This window comes from Ailuropoda melanoleuca, chromosome 16 (assembly GCF_002007445.2).
Source record: "Ailuropoda melanoleuca isolate Jingjing chromosome 16, ASM200744v2, whole genome shotgun sequence".
NCBI lineage: Eukaryota > Metazoa > Chordata > Mammalia > Carnivora > Ursidae > Ailuropoda > Ailuropoda melanoleuca.
In genome coordinates this window covers 1,931,829-1,952,748 of record NC_048233.1, presented here as the reverse complement: position 1 = coordinate 1,952,748, position 20,920 = coordinate 1,931,829, and the positions used below count along the sequence as shown (strand labels likewise).

Below are 20,920 nucleotides of genomic sequence, written 5' to 3'. Positions count from 1 at the left end.
GGTGAAAATTGCTTCTTGATTGAGAGAGGATTGAAAAACTCTAAAATATTACAGTAGTTTGTAGCCCTCCATACGTCCATAGTACATAAACAGATGCACAGTATATTGTGTTAATAAAATTTCCTGGGGATGGAAGAAGCAATCTAAAAATGCTTGGTGGGCGAGGGGAAGGTGGCAATCATGAAAGAAAGGTTGAGAAACTGGGCACTAAAGGGCAGACAGGTAAGGTTTAGGGAAGTAAGGAACGGAGGGTGGTTTCTTTTTTGGACATTTTAAAATTTAAATTCAATTAATTAACATATAATGTATTATTGGTTTCAGAGGTACAGGCCTGTGATAAATCAGTCTTATATAATACCCAGTGCTCATTACATCACATGCCCTCCTTAATGTCCATCACCCAACTACCCCATCCTTCTTTCCCCTTCCCCTCCCTCAACTCTCAGTTTTTTTCCTATGATTAAGAGTCTCTTATGGTTTGTCTCCCTCTCTGGTTTCATCTTGTTTTATTTTTACAGAGGGTGTTTTATAAGTAAGAATAGTAGAGAAGCAGAGTCAAGATAGATTTTTTGCAGAACATGATTTTTTAACAGTTGAGATTGGGTATGTAACATGTTTCAAGTGCTGCTTAATACTAAGCCCCTAGTTATCTTGAAAAGTAAAGAGTAGGAGAATGAAATCTTAGGATTTCTTTTCAAACATGTTCAAATTCAAGTGTTGTGGTAGATTACTTATTGTGCCTACATGTTCATCCTTACCAGTTTTCTTTTCTTTTCTTTTTTTTTTTTTAAAGATTTTATTTATTTATTCAACAGAGATAGAGACAGCCAGTGAGAGAGGGAACACAAGCAGGGGAGTGGGAGAGGAAGAAGCAGGCTCATAGCGGAGGAGCCTGATGTGGGGCTCGATCCCATAACGCTGGGATCACGCCCTGAGCCGAAGGCAGACGCTTAACCGCTCTGCCACCCAGGCGCCCTGTTCTTTACCAGTTTTCTGACTGGAGGTAGAAGGTCATTCATTTCTTCATGCAGTCATGTTAGCCAGTACTGTTTATCTAGAAGACTCTTAGTAGATATGGAATTCTAGTTCCCTTGTGCTGTCATTTTCACTCAGTGGCAGAATCTCAGAATTTTAGAGAATAGGGAAGACTGTAGAGATTGTTTAGTTTTAAACTCCTTCTTTTAGATAGAAATGAGAAAATTGAGGTTCGGGTTGAGAGACTTATATACGGTTCCATCGATATTAGTGGCAAAATACACTTAACTACTTAGGTCTCCTGACTTCTTGTCCATTGCCCTTCTCACAGTATCATTCTGTCTAAACTAGTGTGAAGCTTCATCTGGAAACAAATCTTAATTTTAGTGATTCATTCCTTAAAGTCTAACTGGATTGTCATTTCTTCATTTCATCAAGAATGTGGAAAGAGAGTGTCTGTGGGAGTTTTTACTTTTTTTCTTTACTGTTTTTAATTTTGGGCAACTTATTTAACCCCTTTTGCCTGATGTTCTTTATATGTTACATGGGGATAAGAATATTCATCTAATAATAGGTGACTGTCAGGATTAAGTTAGATGGCCTATATAAAGAAAAGCCCTTTTCTTTTATGCTTGGCGTATCTTAAGAATTGAGTAAATGTTTTTTTTCTTTTTTTTACCCTAGAACAGTTACCATATTGTATTACAATTATTTATTTTATATATGCCAGGTGGGATTCTTGGAGATTTTCCCCTCAGCAATTTCTCAACTCTATATATACAATAATAATTTGTGATCTGTGAATATAATCTTAAAACAAAAACGAACCATTCAAGTTACCCCAGGAATTTGCTACTGAAACAAACATGGGAATGCTCTTGTATTTTATTTGTCTGCCAGAGAGAAGACTTGAGTATTGTTCATTTTTAATACTTATAATTCTATAGTAAACTGATGGTACTTCCTATATTGTTACTTATTTGAAGTCGTGTTTTGACCTCAAGAGAGAATTATTTCATTATAATTTTTTAAGGTTAGTGTATGATTGTTTCATTTGGCCCCTGGTCTCTGTCCCTGACTGTTTCTGTGATTGCCTTATAGATCTCTGAGGAACATGAATGCAATGATGAAGCTTCTCAGGAAGATGAGGGGTTTATGGGCATGTCCCCTCTTTTACAAGCCCATCATGCTATGGAAAGAATGGAAGAATTTGTTTGTAAGGTAAGATAGCAGTTTCTTATCATTACTATGCTATATATTTAACCCTTCCCAAACAGGAACCTCTGAGGAGGTTTGTAGTACCTTACTTGGTTTACTTTGGACGTAATCTGTGGCAAAATGGAGACAGAACCAATCTCATGACTTTAACCCTGTTTGAGACAAAATAATTTGTTTGCCTGAAGCAGCCATGATAAAGTTGTGATAAAACTGGAATATCCCTCTGGGAAACAAGTGTTTCCTGATTAAGTTAACAGGGTAGATGTCTTGTTGATAGTTCAACTAAGACAGAATGAAAGTTGGGAGTGGTTTATGCCTAGAGATACTAAAATGCCATCTCCAAGTCCCTTGAATCTCTTCTGCTACTTGACTGTGATGGCAAATATGCTAATCTTTCTAAGGATTCTGTGGGTGATCAAAATACTCTTTAGGTCTGAATTTCCCAGTTTTCATGCACGTCTAGGATTTCTAGTTCAGCTGGCATGGTTTCTATCTCTAAGGTTTTTCTTCTAATGCATTATCTGATTCTTTAGGACCTATTGTGGGGATTTTTTTTTTTTTTTTCTTCTTCTTCTAAAATGGTAACTGGAATTGTGGTTGCTTCCTTAGAGAAAAGAGTCAGGGACACTGGTAAATTTATAACTACTTGATAATATCAATAGGGACCCTGGCAGGAATTATGCAAAATCATGAGTCTGTGTTAGTATGTGTAAATAAATTTATTTGTTAAACATTTCTGGAGAGCTCTTGATTATTTAGAGAGAAATTTTTTGTGACTCTTAGCTTTTTTTAAAATAGGTTTCATGGAACCAAGACTTTTTTGTGCCTGTGGTCTTAATCCTGAAAACTAACTTAGGTTTTCCTACATTCACAGTTGTGGTAGAAATTATTGGGGGCCTGTTGACTATAGAATACCGTACTTTGGACCAGAGGATGAGTAAACATTATAATCTGAGTATAGACATCCCTCCTAAGATAAAGGGGATGGGTGGAGAGTGGTGGGGGAGGGGTATAAACAATTTTGGGTCTACTTAGAGCCCAGGAAATTTTTAGTGTTTGAAAACTGGTGAAGAAAAAGCCAAGCAAAACAATAGATTATTTTCTAGTGATTGCTGTCTCAGGAGAATTAACACACAGGGATATAAAGGATATATTTTGTTTTTCATAAAGCAAGTTTGGTGTTAAATTTCTCAAAGTTGACTATTTAGTGTCTGGGCCATTAGGGATTTTTAATATTTATAGATCAGTGGGGTACTGTAGCTAACTTGACTGCCTTTTTATTCTCCTTTTCTGAACTAAGAGTAAAGAATAAAGCAAATAAAACTTCCAATGTAACAGCTAATGGGAGAATAAATAGGGCATTTGTTTGCTCCAAACTGTGATTTACTGAAGAAAAATGAGTGGAGCACAAAAATTATTACCATTGCCGTATCATCCTCTAGCAGTTTGTCTGTGAGAGTGGACTGGAGAGGCTTCCTGTGACACAGCGTTCTCCAAGCTTGTTCCGCCTGCTGCGGTCTTGCAACTGAGTGTACATGACAACTAACTGGGTTTAGTGACACAATTTTTTTTTTCTTGGATTGCAGGCAGATAAACAGAATTTAAAATGAAGTGTCCTGTGGCCTTGCTGGTATACACTCCCTTTTGGAAAAGCTTTTCTTATGGGAATAGGGGAAATAAGATCATTTAGTCTTTATAGAGTGTCCAGGTTTGATCATGCTCTCTTTTTTTCCAGCCTTCAATTAAAAAGAAATGTTTTGTGCATTAATGGTCTAATACAAATCCAGTGGACCATTGCTCAGATGTTTGATTTATGCAGTGCCTTTGTCAAGCTTATAAATAAATATGTATTTGGCCAAGCTGTGATCCTGTTCTTTTTTTCCCTGGGGGGTAAAAGAGGATGCCTGTTTGGGTTGCCATTTCGATTGACTCCAAGTTGAGGTTTGAGGGTGCAGTGTCTGTTGAATATGACACTGACTTCAGTATAATTATGAAAGTATAGCTCCTTGGCTCAGTTTAGACTGCTAGAATGTTAAGAAACAATGGAGAAAAATCATTCTGACATATGCAAATATAACTAGTAAGAAACTCAATATATTCTTTCTGACTGCATAAAGGGAACATCTCGGCTGTGTGGGGTAACACAATAGCACTTTTCATATGGTCACAGCAGAGCTGTTTGCAGATTGTGAATTGCTTTGAGGATGTAAGGATTGATTTCTCTTTTCCTCTCCCTCTTAGAAAATAGAATTCTCCCAAAGTAAAACAGAGTAAGCATCTTGTAAAGTTAATGTTAACAGTAGCTATCTTTTTCAAGTCCAAATTAGAGAAAAGAAATTCAGTATCTTGGAGTATTCTCTTTCTCTCCAAAAAGTCCTTTGGAAGATCTCAAACAGCTGCTTTTACAAGTGGTAATACTATTATTACCTGTAGATATTAAATATCTAGATTAGTCTTTTGGTGTTATTGTATTTTATTGTGTGTTACGAAGGAGCATGGAATGGCCAGTTTACCACCAGTAACTACAGGCCTCAGGTTTTGAGTCAGAAGGCGAGAGAGGAATTGGGGAGGCTAGAGAGAGAGTTTTAGTAGCGTTAAGAGGGCCACTTCTGCTCTTAAATTGTTAGTTCTCACTTCCTTTGGAGTTACACAGAGGATCAGTTCTTTTACAAGTGTATTTCAGTAAGAAGGATTAAGGAGAGGAGAGAACAGGAAGATGTGAAGCAAAAGGAATGGGCTCAGTAGCTGGCAGTCATTTTGCATTGCATGGAGGGCGAAGTTTGTATAGCCTAGCCATGTTGTTTATCACAAGAACCCTGAGAGGTAAGAGTGGGGTCATTGTCTCAACCTGAAGCCTATGCATAGACCATGTACCCGGCATTTTTCCTTATATCTTTATGATTTGCAGAACGAACTTAGTTTAGGATTAAGTGATCCTTGTGATGTGAACTCTGTGCTGAGAGACATTAAAAGAAGCAGAGTGCAGAGGTTGACAGGTTTTTAAGGATGGGTACCTGATTCCTGATCCCTTTTCTGTTAGGGTCTGTGGGGGAGGGACAGTGAAAAGGGAGAAGAAGGGGGTGGTGGTGACAGGACTTTTGAAGGGTCCTTAACCTTTGAGTTTCTTTCCCATCTCTCCAGCATGAGGAGGGTGGATCAGTCATTAACACTTAGGTAGGTAATGGCCTCTGGGGATGGTCAGGGTTGCATACCACCTGTGGGGTAGATGCTGGGGCTTGGTTATTCATTTATGAAGTGCTCTGGATTATTTCATTTGATCCCTTATGAAGTAATCGAAGTATTGTTATCCTGTTTTATAAATGAGGAAACTGAGGCTTGGTGATTTTCTGATTAAAGCTCCTTGAACTAGTTAATGGTAGAGATCCAAGATTTTTACTTCTATGCACTGTCTTTTTTTACTTCATCGTGTTTGTTGTTGGTACGAAGAGAAGGGAAAGGGAGAGAATTTAGCAGAAGGCACACAAGTGATTCTATATACAGGGTTTGGCCTTTGATGCAGGGGTTAAACCCCTTCAAAGTTGAAAATTCATGCATAACTTTTGGCTCCTCTGAAACTTAACTATTAATAGCCTACCAATAGCATTAAAAGTCAACACATATTTTGTATATGTATTATAAACTAAAACCTTAAAATAAGCTAGAGAAAAAAATGTTAGTAACATCATAAGGAAGAGAATATTCATTTACAGGACTGTATTGTAAAAAAAATCTGCATATAAGTCAACCCACACATTTCAAACCCATGTTAGGGTCAGCTGTAGTTCTTTTTCCACCAACAGAAATATTAAGTATAACAAGTCATATTTAATATCACAGGGACTTTTCAGAGGTAAAGTCTGTTGTGATGAAGGTAGACAAGTCTGTATAGGTGGACCCTACCTTTAGCTAGACTGAAACAAAGCTGAAAACCATTCTTTTAGGATAACCAGTGTTGCTCCATTGACAAAACTACAAAGATATTTGATAATCTTCTTCCAGGTATGGGAAGGTCGGTGGCGAGTAATCCCTCATGATGTACTACCAGACTGGCTCAAGGATAACGATTTCCTTTTACATGGACATCGGCCCCCAATGCCTTCTTTCCGGGCCTGTTTTAAGAGCATTTTCAGAATACACACAGAGACAGGCAACATCTGGACACATCTTTTAGGTATGTAATGTCAGTGGTATAAGGAATTAATGATTCACTTTATTCCTTTTTTTTTTCCCCATGTATTTGAGGATAAGGATAAAACAAAAAATGTATTTAGGATTTGCTGTTTTGATTTCTGGATTTCTAATGATGCAGTTTCTTACTCGTTTATTCTGTGGTTATCCTAGCTTGCACTCTGATTTTATTACAGCTAAGTCATAATTTTCTCTACTAGATTTTCAGACTGTCCTTGAACCAGGCCAAGGGAAAGGTGCTGTACAAAATGTGGTATGATGTCTCAATGACTACTGTGAGGAAGGTGCTTATTTAATAGAAATAAGCTGATTTTTCAAAATCATTACTTAGAATATTCACAATTAAATCTCAGTTTTGCTTGAAGTAGAATGTGATCTCTAATATTTTTTTCCATCATGATTGCATATTAAAGAAGGAATATGATGCGGGAAGCATAGTCTCAGCAAATAGTATGGGGGAAAACTGAGTTTACATGTAAAAGAATCAAGTTGGATCCCTCCCTCATTTCATATACAAAATTAACTCAAAATGGATCAAAGACCTATAACATAACTAAAACCATAAAATTATTAGGTGAAAACATAGATGTAAATCTTTTCGACCTTGGATTAGGTGATAATTTCTTAGAATTGACAACTAAGTTTAGTACAAACCACCAAATAAAAAATAGATAAATTGGAGTTTCTCAAAATTAAAAACTTTTGTATGTCAAAGGACATTATCAAGAAAGTGCAAAGATAACCCACAGAATGGGAGAAAATGTTCGCAAATCATCTGTCTGATGAGGATCTTGTAAAGAACTTCTACAACTAAACAATAAAAGGATGACCCAGTTTAAAAAATGGGTAAAGCATCTGAATAGACATTTCTCCAAAGATCTACAAATGGCCAATAAACACACGAAAAGATGCTCAAGTGTCAACTCTTATTTCAGTTTTAAAAAAGGGATGCTCAACATCATTAGTCATTTTGGGAAATGCAAATCAAATACTTTGAAAAATGTAGTGAGATACCACTTTACACTTGCTAGAATGGCTATAATCAAGAAAATGGAAAATAAAAGTTTTGGCAAGGATGTAGAAAAATTACAACTTTCAAGCTTTGCTGGTAGGAATGTAAAATGGTACAGCCTTTATGGAAACAGTTTTGACAGTTCCTCAAAAAGTTAAACAGAGGTATCAGTAGTTCTGCTTAGTTATGTACTCAAGAGAATGAAAAACAGTTCACACAAAAACACGTAAACAAATGTTTTTAGCAATGTTATTTATAATAGTTACAAAGTAGAAAAAACCCAAGCATCTTGCAGCTGATGAATGGGTAAATAAAATGTGGTATATCCATATAAATGAAATATTAATTTGGCTGTAAAAAGAGATGAAGTACTGATGTGTGTTACAACATGGGTGAGCCTCGAAACACTATGCTAAGTGGAGCAAGCCAGACACAAAAGGCCACTTATTATGTAATCCATATACACGAAATGCCCAGAATGTGAAAATCCATAGAGACGAAGTATGGTTAGTGGTTGTCTAGGGCTGGGGGGGATAGTAGGGAGTGGGAGATGAATGCGATAAGTATGGGCTTCTTTTTGGGGTGATGAAAATATTCTGAAATTAAATAATAGTGGTGGTTGCACAACCATGTGAATATACGAAATCTCTGGTTTACCCCCATTTGACTTAACGTTTTGTATCACACATTTGATTTCTGTTGTGTCCCCAAATTCCTTCCTACCTGCTAGTATAGTGAGAGTGGAATAGAGCAGCAAATCCAGTTCATTGCTGACTTCTAACTCAAGGGTAAAAGTTTTATTAAATAGAACAGTTACTTAGTACATGTTTAACTTCTTAATTTCTGTGCCTTCCTTGTGTTAAGTGACCTTTTCCTAAACAGTAAGAACATGTATTTTACTGTGAAGAAGAGCAGTTTAAAAACTGATTATGAAGTAGCATGAATAGGCATTTTATTGTCCTTAACTCTTGAATCTATTGGGCCAATTGGTGAGGACTAGAGAAACATAATGTTCCTTGACAGCTCTTGGCGGAGGAAAGCTGTATTTCTTGACAGGGTTTGGAGGTATTAGAATTTGTTGCAAAAGCAAACACAAAATGGATCTTTGAAAGCTGGGCTCCAACATGTGTGCCAAAAACTTTCTAAATGAAATTTTATACTAGATCTAGAGGTAGAAGTGGACTAACTTAGCCTTCTAAGAAGTAGCAGCCTTGTCTGGTTTCTTTTTGGGTTATGCTCTTAGATAAAGTACTGTTTCCTGTACACTTGGTTTTTGAAGCTGATGAGTGTATGGTACCAGCAGTGTTTGAAGTAGACCAAAATTTTGGATGAGCTTTAATTATTTGGAAAATCTTTCTCATGGAGCTTTTGATATATCATTGTGATTGTGAAGGACTGAGAACCTCATCAACACACAACACTGCTTCTTGACAAGGATTGTCTTTTCTCTCACTGTACGCTTTTTGTAGGTTGTGTATTCTTCCTGTGCCTGGGGATCTTTTACATGTTTCGCCCAAACATCTCCTTTGTGGCCCCTCTGCAAGAGAAGGTGGTCTTTGGATTATTCTTCTTGGGGGCCATTCTCTGCCTTTCTTTTTCATGGCTCTTCCACACGGTCTACTGCCACTCAGAAGGGGTCTCCCGGCTCTTCTCTAAGTAAGTATCGGAAAGTCTACACTGTAATCAAATATTAGAGTAAGTGGTTAGGGAAAACATCCAGCAGAATTGGCAGAATTCTTGATACTATCTGATGGGAACTTAATTTTTTTTTTTTTAATTAAAGCAAGCATCCCCGTTTGCCTCTTGTCTATTACCGTTAGCTCATGTCATAGGGGAGTAATTAGAACCTGTAGTGGGCCATACTTTTTAACATCACATGAATTTTTTTTTCCTGTTTTAGACTGGATTACTCTGGTATTGCTCTTCTGATTATGGGAAGTTTTGTTCCATGGCTTTATTATTCTTTCTACTGTAATCCACAACCTTGCTTCATCTACTTGATTGTCATCTGCGTACTGGGCATTGCAGCCATTATAGTTTCCCAGTGGGACATGTTTGCTACCCCTCAGTATCGAGGAGTAAGAGCAGGTAAGAGATGTGGGGGTTTTACATTGGACATTCATTTATTTACCAGTCATTTGTTAAAGGTCCACTTGCCAAGTCCTATGCTATTACTTATGATGCAAGGATAAATAAGTCATAGTTCCTGTTCTTCAGGGGCTTTGAACGTAGTAGTGTTCATTAGTTGTCTTAAGTACACAGAGTTGAGGGGCATGGTGAGCTTCACGAGGCAGTGTATATATTTTGTAATTCACTTGAGTTTATGACCAGAAGGCAGTGGCTCTGTAACCTTTGTAAAAAAAAAAAAAAACAATGATTACCCTTTCTCAGCTTGGAGTGTACTTTTTTTAGTGAATGGTTCTTTTGTTGTTGTCATTTTTTGGTTTGGTTTTGTATTTTTATTCGAAAATGTGTACTGCTTAAATAAATAAAACTTCATACTGATTGTATTCTACTAAAGTAAGTACCATACATCTCTTCTAATATAGGAATATTGAGGCTTTTTATATTTAGAATAATGCTTGTCTCACTGGAGATGATATAGAAAGGCAAAAGCCTCTGGTTGAGCCTTCCTCTTGGAGTGGGGAGTTCACAGAGACATGTTTTTGTTTCCCATTGGATTGGGACTCCTTGTAGCCAGGGCCACGTCCTTCAGTGTTCTATCCTCAGTGTCAAACCTGGTGCCTACTGAGAATGAGGAGTAGTAGAAGGAGTATTTTTCCTTTTGACTTGAAAAAACAACAACATCATCAACAACAACCAAAACCCCAAAACCATTTCATATTAAAATCCAAGCCATGGTTCATCTGCAGTTTCTTAGAAGGTTAGAAGTTAGAATTTAACTTCTTGTGGAATGACCACTGTTAGCAACAGTCTACCCACTTCTCTTTTTAAGTGATTATATGAGCAGGGAAGCTGTGGTCAGGGGTGACTTCCAGCAGTACTTAACTGTGGGGCTAAGCCTGCTTCAGCACAGGGGATAAGAGTACAGCTGCACATTTTGCTGTGAAACACATCAGAAGAACCAAGCTCCTGAGCTTTTGACTTCCAGAATGGTCGGCAAGACCACCAGAGCCTCTGTTTAGCATGTAGAGGAAAATAACAAGTGAAACAGGATCATGACAGTTTTTCTTTAGTGAGGAGTAGAATTTGGAAAAGGTTTTTATTTAGGCCTGCTTGAGTCCCTTCTTCTGTGAGGTGAGCGTTGCCACTTTCCTCTTCTCTTGTAGATGCCCATGATTTATTATGTGTATGTGCATGTGTGTATTGTTGCATACCAGTAACTTATTTGGTAATGTCCAAAGCAAGTAATAGGCTCCTTGTCTTGTATTTTGAGAGTTAAAGGTCATTTTTAACTCTGTGTCAACATGTAGGAGCAGTTACTGGCTGCTGGGTATGAGGTGTTCCTGTGGTGTTTCGATTGACACAGATTTGTGTATATACTCATAAATTCACACATATATATTACTCAACTTTTGCATACTACTGCTTAACACTCCATTTGTGACAGTCTGATTTTTATTTCATTGTAGTTCACTAAAAAAGAAAAAATGCTAATCCAGATTCACTTAGTGGGTCTTATAACCTAGGCCATATCCAGAAGTTTGAAAAACACTGGTGTAGATGATTTTGAAGGCAGTAGGGCTGCGGTGGAGTGATTCTGGTAGATTTCTGTACCAGATTGGTACTTTTGGGCCTGGGAGCTTTTAGGAGCAGCTCTGATCTCCCTCCCCATCCCCTCAACTGCCGCCTCCATCCTTCCTCTCCCCTCCAACCCCAGGAATCTGTTGCTTCAAAGAGGAGATAAAATATGTGAGATTGCTCTGTATTGCAATCTGTGTCTGTGAAGTGGCAGTATTTAGGAAAGTTTAAAAAAACTCCTAGAGCTGTCTATTCCTGAAACACTTAGCAACACATTTCTAAACCCTTTGAGGACTGCTGACTTGTTAAGCTGAGCCTCTCCTCAGCAGGAGGCTCCTTGCATTTGTAAATGGATCTTCCAGAGCGTAGCTTTGCTCTCTGTTGTGGCAGTATCCCAGAGTTTGAAGAACCTTCTTTTTCCTTTCAAACAAGAAGCATCATACTTGAAATATTCAGTTTACAGAATTACTAGTGCTGTTGTAATATTGACTTCTTCCTTATTTCTCTTCTGCGTCTTTACTTTATTCTCCTTGTGATTGCCAGGAGTATTTTTGGGCCTTGGCCTGAGTGGAATCATTCCTACCTTGCACTATGTCATCTCGGAGGGATTCCTGAAGGCCGCCACCATAGGGCAGATCGGCTGGCTGATGCTGATGGCCAGTCTGTATATCACAGGCGCTGCCCTGTATGCTGCCCGTATCCCTGAACGCTTTTTTCCTGGCAAGTGTGATATCTGGGTAAGTATGACCAGGGGCAGTTAGGTTGTATACATACATATCTCTTAGTATGTTACTGGCAGACCGGGAAGTGTGAAATAATTGAAAAAGTTTAGACTCAAAATTGAGAGACCCGTATTTTAGTTGTAACTCTTTCTCATTAGTTGTGTTTCTCTGGATGATAAGTACAGTGATGACTGACATTCACTGAGCACTTACTTGGTGGCTGGCATGGTACTGAGTGAGCACTTTACACAGATTACCTCATTAAATACATTGGCCCTATAAGGTATGACAACTATTGTTTTCCATTTTACAGATTAGGAAATGAGGCTTAGGGAGATTAGGTAACTTGTCCAAAGTTAGGACAAATTACTACTAGGTGGTAGGAGTGGAATTTGAATCAGGCTAGTCTAATATTAGAGTCTGTGCTCCTTTATATTACACTGAACTGACAAGGCATTTAGTTTGTTTTGGTTTCCTCATTTAGAAAATGAGGGTGATGGACTAGATTATTTACCAAAGTCCTTTTTGATACTAAAATTCGGTGATTTGTAATGAGAGAGTGAGTGTGTATACGTGTTTAGTAGCAGGAGAGGAGGGAAAGCTAACTAGATTGTGGTTAAGAGGGAAAGAGAAGGGGAAAGAAATGTAAGGGACCAATAGATGGAAACTTTGTAATTGAGGATGGCCTGAAATATTTTCAATAAGTACAGAATTGAAGAGTTGCTTGATACGAAGTCTGACCTTTGGAATTCTGTTCCTCATGATTGTAAACTAAGCAGATCACCTAGTCTTCAAAGTTTAATTTAGCCCACCATAAAATTGAAGATAATGCTAATTTAGGCAATCTTTTCAGATTCAAATTAGTTAATTTATCTTTTGGAGATTGCCTCATCATCATTTTGACGTTGATTATGGAGATTCCCCCCCCCCCTTCTTTGGGAGAATGAATCCCCTTTGATATCTTAGGAAGCATTTCCTGGGATGTGACTTGTGACTCCTTCTAGTTTACACCTCTAAAATCAATATCTTTCTCTTGATGAATACTGTTTGCAACAGTACTTTTTCATTTTGAGATGATAATGAGAGAATAGTGTAATTTTTGAAGTGATATTTGGTGCACTGAGCAATTGATAGATCCCTTTTAAGAAATGAACTAGCATTCAACAAAACAGATTAAATCAGAAAAAAATGTCATGTGCTTGTAGACCAGCTTCTGATTTGAGAAGGAAGGAAAAGGCCTGGCCTTGCTAGTCTTTTGATAAGGTATGTTCATGTAATTCTAGAGTCTTAGAGCTGAAGGAGACATATGTTTTAACCTTCTACCTAATCCTGGAAATCCCTTTAGTTTTTCTGAGAGAGAGCAACATTTAAATTGGCCATAGCTCTGGTACTTTATTTAGGCCATGATAAAAACCTCCTTCAGCAAAGGGGAAAACCTCCCCATGTCTAACTGTAGCCCATTGCTAGGCATGGAGGGATCTTTGGTCTTTTGTAGTCTGTTGGCAAGAGTGTGTGTATGCCATTTGCCCGAGTTCACCAGATACTCCTGTGATACGTGTACACATCTTCATGGTTAGAATTTAGCAGCAGCACCTTGATTTCTTTGGGGACAGCTGGCCTTCAGTTCAGCAGAATGTGATAGGCCTAATGGATGTTCCAAGATCTGTGGACACCTCGAATTTGAGCTTTGTCACTCCATTCCCTGCCCTGCTCAGCACAAACAACCTGAGGACTCTTTAGCAGACTTTAATAATGAACGGGTTTCTCCCTCCCCCCCACCGCCCCCGCCTCCAGTTTCACTCTCATCAGCTGTTTCACATCTTTGTGGTTGCTGGCGCTTTCGTTCACTTCCATGGCGTCTCAAACCTCCAGGAGTTCCGTTTCATGATTGGTGGAGGCTGCAGTGAAGAGGATGCACTGTGACACCTTCCAGAAGCTGGGGACTGTGACCCTGAACACGGCCTGCAGTGTTTGCAGGCCTCCCTTACTGGCCATTGACGCCAGTGCCAGAGGAGCCCCAAAACTTTGACAGCCTCGTGGGCTTTGTGATGCCCCTGGGGCTCCACCTGGTACATGACTGAGAAGAGAAAAACAAAAATAAATCATACCTCAAAGGATGGAGTGCATCAATTTGGAGAAAAGGAGAAATGGCCCAAACCATGACTTATAATTGGGATCTACTGATTGAGGGCTCTGCGCGACCTTGGCAAACTGGCTTCTGATCTGTGTCACATTTCTTTGTAGAAGATGGGAACACAGTTTAGCTGGTGGTTCGTTCTTCTCCCTTTCTCTCTCCTTTAATCAATAATACAGACCAATTTAGGTGAACATTTATATCCTATTAAAGGGTGGGAATGTGATTTTAGATGCTCTTTTGGGAGAACAAAGAAATTAATGTAAATAAGATTTCTAACTTACTGTTTAAATAAGAATTTATATAAATGTTTAAAACATAGGGGTAGGGAGGGAGGGGAATTTTTGTATAGAATGAAACATGCAGATACCACACACTGTTTCAATTTTGCACAAAGTGACTGTAGGAAGATCAGGTGATGGCCCCAGAATGTATAATGCCTTGGTACACCAAGGTGCCTTCTAAAGGCTGGCGTACCTTGGACCCTGTGGGGCAGGAAGTACAGCCCCAGCCCAGTGATCACATGACCACTCTCATGTCTGAGAGCCTTTGGTAGTCCCAAGGTAGAGGGAAGCTGTATGTGTTTTCTCAGTGGAAGCAGCACGTGAATGGCTGACAGGATGTGTTAGATAAAGGCTCTAGTTAAGGTATCATTTGAAAGACTGACTTGTTTTCTGTGCTGAGAGTGACCCCTTCTAAAGAGTAGAGCCATTTATTTGGGAAAGTCAATTATGCCAGCAAAGGGGTAGTGGAGACAGTGGAAGGAGCTCTGGAAATATTAGCCCAGAGGCTGATCTGATTACTTCCTGGCATCCTATTCAGTTTTGTGGTGATTTTTATCTTCAGGGATGTGACAGTTTTCCATATCTTTGCTGTGGAGCTCTGGAACGCCCCCAGAAATTTCCTTCTGTTAAAGTCACTGCCCTGACTACCCTTCCTCCTCTTGGGAATACAGATGGACTTTTCCCTGGCATCATAGTTCCTGGCATGGAGCCAGCCACAAAAGAGATTCCGACTTGTCCAGGTACCTCCTGAGCTCACTTACATAGGTTGGGAGAATGTTTCCTTTGGATCAGGAAAGGTGAATTTCACCTCTGGCACCGTCTTAGTAAGCCTGGTAATAACACATGTATCAGCTGTTCTTGAACAAGAAAGCCAGTAGAACTCTTGTAAAGCAAGGTCCGGTACCCACCCTGGAGTCATCAGTATTCCCTGAACCCCAGTTTTTGGGGATAGCATGCTGGGAAGTTATAAAAGAAAATGGTATGTTATTGCTAGGGAGTCTGGTACAGCTGTATCTTTAAAGAGCTGCTAGAAGTAGAAAAAAGGTTGCTCGTTCCCCAGAGGTACCCTGTTACAGTGTCAGGGAGAGTGGTAGGGGAAGGATCTGGTTCATAGAATTCTAATCTTGGCTCATAGGCAAACCACCAAAATAGCACTTGAGTCTTGGGTTACTTGCTGTCACCCAAGACTTCAGGTGATTGAGTTACATCTTGGGGATTGTGGGTTTTAGAACTAAACATTGAAGCCCTAAGCATGGGGGCTGACACCCTCAAATGGGTGTTTGGTGTATGGGAAGGGTCTCCTATCCAGCAGAGCATTTTCTTGGTGGTTAATCTCCTTTCTCTCCCCTTCCAATCTCTAGCAAAAGCTGGCAACCAGGAAGAAGGAATCCTTAGTAGAACTGGGGAAGAACTGAAAGAGTACTTTGGTTCTGGATAAGGTCACTGCCTTGGGTGCCAGGGGACCCAGCAAAAGACTTGAGTGGGAGAACTGGTGCAGTGTCTGACAGAACAAAGAACAGTATTACTCCCTTTGAGGGGATAGTCCAACAGGTCAGTGGCCATCTGGAAGGAAGGACACTTAGTCTCATGGAAGCAACAGCACATATCAGAAGCCAGACTTGCTCTTCGGTCACACACTTTGGGATACAGGGTATAAGATACAGCCCTGTAACACCACCAACAGAAGTAGTAGTCTCTGGGCCCAGTCACCCCACACCCCAAAGGAGGAGCTGAACCTGGTTCAACATAGCACAAACTGTTAGGAAAAGTGAAATTAACATCAATGATGTGTGATCCAGTAAAAATCTCCCTCTTTAGGGTGTGTGCGCGAGTGCGTGTGTGTATGCCTGTTTATATGTGTCAGTGTGCAACTCACTACCAACAGCCTCACTGTGCACTTGGTCTTCACAGTGCTCGCTGAGAACTCTCACCAGGTTGGCGCCTGAATGCCTTACTCTCAGCATCAGAGGCTTGCTTGCTCTGTGCAGATTTTTTAATTTTCTTTGTTGGCCCTAGGCTGGTTAGGACCTCTACAGCTTCATTCTTTCACCATTAAATAGTGGCCTTTTTCAGTATTGTCCCCCTTCCCCTTTATAACTTGCTGAAGCCACAAAGCACATTTTTGGGGATCATAGAGGGTTGGGGTTCCAGAAGGGCCTCTGTGTGATGGTTTCATTCACCATGGGATTTCCCTTACTTGCTGTATTCTCAACTTCTAATAAAAAGAACCAAATGGAATATGAACTTCTGTTGTGTACTGTTTTATTGCCTCCGCTTACCTCCCCTGAAGCCTTAACTTAGACCTGAAGCTTAAGAAATTGTCAGAGACTTTCCATTCTGAATGCGCAAATCAAAGTTATTTATGCCCAACTCACTTTTCCTGACCTTTCTTAAGCTTTCATTACAACGGGGACCAGGTTTAGACTGGAGGGGAGACCTAACTCCAAGGGGTAGTTCTTAATTTATGATTAAAGTTTATAAGAATAATACCTAACATAATGGTTACTTTATGTGAAGGTTTCTGTCGAAGGACTCTTGGTATCAGATACTCGTAACCACCTCCCTGTGAACTGATCAGTACTACTCATTTCCTGGATGAGGAGACTGAAGCTCAGAAAGGCCCAAGTTTGACTCTTGTGCCACAATCTACAGTAAGAAGACAGTTCGGATTAAATCTCATGTTGACCGAAAGGTTTGGGGGTTTGTTAACCCTTTGTGTAATTTAAGAAAGAGGAATCCTTTGCAGGGGAATTCCCAGTATTTGAATTCTCTCTCTCTTTTTAAAAAAGATTTATTTATTTTAGAAAGAGAGCATAAGTGGGAGGGTCAGAAAGAGAAAGAACCTCAAGCAGACTCCATGCGAAGTTTGGAGCCAGATGCCAGGCTCCATCTCACGACCCTGAGACTGTGGCCTGAGCTGAAACCAAGAGTTGGGCACTTAACCAACTGCGCCACCCAGGCGCCCTGAATTCTTATTTTTAAGTATAGATAAAACTTTAGGGTTTCCCTATATATTATCTGGGTATAGAACACTAGATCGCATTCTGCTCTTTTGAGGCCTTATAAAGAACCATTTGGTTTTTCCTAGTTTTTTGCTAAAAACTGTATGCTCCCTTTCTCAGGTGATAGCCGTGGATATAATAGCAAAGGAAATAAAGGACAGGTTTGAATTTTGAGTTTGTAGAATCCTAAGACTGGATTTCCTAAAGAAGCACTTGGGCAGTGTTGCTTTACAATTTATCCTAGAATAATATCCTTGTCTCTAGAATATTTTGTTTCATTTACACCGTGCTCTGTATTTTCCTTCCCTCATTGGTCATGAACTATTGACCACCACTCCTTGTGTCCTTATGTACGAAATTTTTCTGCCTTCAGCGATGTGACTTGGTAGAAACAAGGAGGTCCGTCTGACTCTTGTAACTTGTACTTGTGATGGCCTGGAGCAGGCATCGGGGAAACTGAGGAAGCAGGGAATCTAGCTGCATGAACATGAAAGCCTCTCATAGCCTACGTCCTCCCATCCTTGCCTTGGCTATGCTGACCTAGAACAAGAGGTAGGTTGGGGGTCAGGTTTTGCTATTTGCCAGTGACATAGGCAAGAAGTCGTTTATTTCCCTAGTGTCCCTTACCTTCTGTTTTTTTTTCTTTTCTCACCTTTTAAAATGAGCTTATATTCTTTGCATCTTTCATGGAGATCAACATTTCTCAACCTCTCCATAGTGATTGGCGGGCATTTCTGCCAAGCTCTTGCTCTGATTTCTTCCTTTTGTGATACCCATCCCTCATATTTACTTCTCTGACTTTAAGATGCTTCCATTCCCTTGCCCTCCTGAATCAGAACTTCACTTAGCATTATGAAGTGGTGAGCTGTTTACCTGAAAGCACTTCTATTAAAATGTATAAAATTATTAGGTGGATTTAGTAATTTATCCCTGGTACTGAGGAAGGAGGATCTGACAGCGGCTTTGAGTTCTTGGTCTTTTAAGAAAAGAGATTTCAAGATTCTAACAGAATCTTGTCATTTATTAAATGGCTTTGGTTTTAACTTTGTTCATCTAAATCAGCAATGGCTCTTCAGCTTGAGCGAGGCTGCCACCTGCTGTCCTTTAGTGGTTCTGTTAAAAGAAGAAAGGAGGAATAGTTCTGACCCTTGAAGCTCACAAGAATATTCCGTTCTTCCAGGGGAGGATTAAGGTTAGTTTATGAGAAGGGTTAGTTTATTCCTTCCATTGGTTCTAGAAGTGATTTCCCAAATTTACACTCTCCTCCTAGCCATCCAGAGACATGGGGATGAAATAGACAAAAGGCCAGAAACTGCCCGGGCACTTCCTATCTTGGTTTTTAAATGATATGGCCAAGATGGTTGATAAATTTGCCTGAAAATGCTCTCCGTGGGTGGGCAGGGAAGACAGGCCTTTCCAAAGATGGGATTGCTGTCCTAGAGAGAAAGACTAGCAGCTTGTGTCTGGGAGTTGGTAGTACAGGTCAGATGCTCTTGGAGGCCAGAACGTTTATGAATGCCAAAGCAAGGCAGAGGGGTGGCCGTGGGCCCTGGGCATTACTGGTGGTGGTGGAGGCGCTGGGGCAACAGTGAGGAAGTGTTCATGCTGCCGTGCCTGTCATGATAAGGTCGTCGTCGTCTTTTTTTGTTTGTTTGTTTTTTTTAAGATTTTACTTATTTACTTAACAGGGGGAGAGAGAGAGAAAGTGTGCACAAGGAGGGGGAGTGGCAGGCACAGGGAGAGGGAGAAGTAGGTTCCCTGCTGAGCAGGGAGCACCATGTGGGACTGATCCTGGGATCATGACCTGAGCTGAAAGCCGGCGCTTAACTGACTGAGCTACCCCGGCGCCTCCCGATAAGGTCTTCTTGACGGGATGGTGGGGAAGCTCTGAACTATGGCATCTGAGGGGGCTGGAGGAAGGGTTCCCTGCTGCATTCTCACTCACCTGTGTCAGATGGACGCCTGCGATCTTTGCCTATTGTCCTTGGCATCCTCACTCTCATTTCTTGGTCTATTCCCTAACCCCCCAAAACGAGGTAATAGACTAATAGTAGTTAACATGTGATTTGTGCAAAGTTGGCCCACTCTATAGGGAAGTGGGGCCATTTACTGGTGAGAGGCTTGTACTCTGAATTATGGCGGCCTGAGAAGAAGGGTCTCCCGAGGCCTTGCATGCTGTCCGTGCTTATCTTGGGGCTTGACTGGACCTCCTCGTTGGAGGTTGGTTGGTTTTAAAGTTCTGAGGCCACCTCAGAATTTCTACATGGTTCTGCCTTTAATGTTGCTCTCACAGTGGAAGCTGCTATCTCGGAGGAAGCTCCAGGGCCTTGCGATACACACTGGTGGGAGGTGCGCGTGTGGAGAGTAAGTTCCCAGATAGAGCTACCCTCCTGGTGGACTTGGCTGTGCATGTTGGAATGTTCCTCAAAATGCCAACCCCAGGGATAGAGTCAGGTAGTCTTATTTTATTTTATTTTTAAAAGATTTTATTTATTCATTTGAGAGAGCACAGGCAGGGGGAGAGGCAGAGGGAGAGGGAGAAGCAGACTCCCTGCTGAGCTAGGAGCCTGACATGGGGCTCAATCCCAGGACCTGGAGATCAAGGTAGTCTCTTTTATAAAGATAAGTGGCTAGAAAAAGACCACTATGGGACCTGGACCTCCTGGGGGTCTGGAGCTAGCCGTCAGGAGATCCCTCACCATGCCACTGTGAAGGACTGTTCTTTTTCCTGTGACCTCTGCTTGGCTGCCGCTGTGTCTCCACCTCCCCTTTTCTTCTTTCACCTTTTAGTGCCGCAGCTGTATATTTTACCCTATTGGCTTTTTCTTAGATGCAAACGTTTCTGTACATTAGCATTTTGTAAAGACATTTTTTTTAAAGATTTTTTTTTATTTATTTATTCGACAGAGATAGAGACAGCCAGCGAGAGAGGGAACACAAGCAGGGGAGTGGGAGAGGAAGAAGCAGGCTCATAGCAGAAGAGCCTGATGTGGGGCTCGATCCCATAACGCTGGGATCACGCCCTGAGCCGAAGGCAGACGCTTAACCGCTGTGCCACCCAGGCGCCCCTTGTAAAGACATTTTTAGAAGTTTTTAATAGCAATAGTTTGCAGACATGCCATAGTAATATAAAAGGACTTAATACCTGTTCCTGTACTGGGTTTTTCCCAATACTAGTTACTTCCTTCTCTCTCTCTCTCTCTCTCTCTCTCTCTCTCTCTCTCTCACACACACACACACACACACACACACACACACATGCCTTGTTTGAGCAGCAGCTAGGAAATTGAGCTACCCCCCACCATGCATCTCATTTTGAGAAAGTGCTATTTCAGGTGGGCCATGTTCTTCATCTCATTTCTGCTGTTGGCCTAGTTCTGCCCCTCTTTCTCAGTACCTTGAAGTTCTTGGATTCTACTGAAGACCAACGGGGCTCATTGGAAATAGCCGACCCTTGGCTGGGTCTGGACTTCTGGAGAATAGATGGAATTAAATTCTTTTGTTGTGGTCCAAGTTGAGCTCATGCTGGGCTGCTGAAGAGGAGGTGGGAAGGATGGTATTAGGCACCCCGGAAGGTCTTTGAGAAGAGGTTTCTCTTTCCATCTGGCAATCTCAGGAGGCAGGGCCAATTAGCCCAAGATTGAGATGAACAGTGACCTGGGTGATAACTCAGGTATACTGAG

At 40.6% G+C, this 20,920-nt stretch overlaps 1 protein-coding gene across 4 annotated transcripts in view; it reads left to right on the top strand.

Moving 5' to 3' along the window:
• The window catches only part of ADIPOR2 (adiponectin receptor 2), an 88,873-nt gene extending 72,394 nt beyond the window's left edge, over positions 1 to 16,479 (top strand). For all 4 annotated transcript variants that reach the window (XM_034644765.1, XM_011217078.3, XM_002914097.4 and 1 more), the window contains 6 exons: positions 2,077 to 2,196; positions 6,193 to 6,364; positions 8,863 to 9,049; positions 9,294 to 9,481; positions 11,639 to 11,832; positions 13,612 to 16,479. In XM_034644765.1, the coding sequence (XP_034500656.1) occupies positions 2,077 to 2,196; positions 6,193 to 6,364; positions 8,863 to 9,049; positions 9,294 to 9,481; positions 11,639 to 11,832; positions 13,612 to 13,740 (990 nt within the window). In that variant the 3' untranslated portion in view covers positions 13,741 to 16,479. The remainder of the gene's footprint in view (positions 1 to 2,076; positions 2,197 to 6,192; positions 6,365 to 8,862; positions 9,050 to 9,293; positions 9,482 to 11,638; positions 11,833 to 13,611) is intronic.
• Positions 16,480 to 20,920: the final 4,441 nt, after the last annotated feature.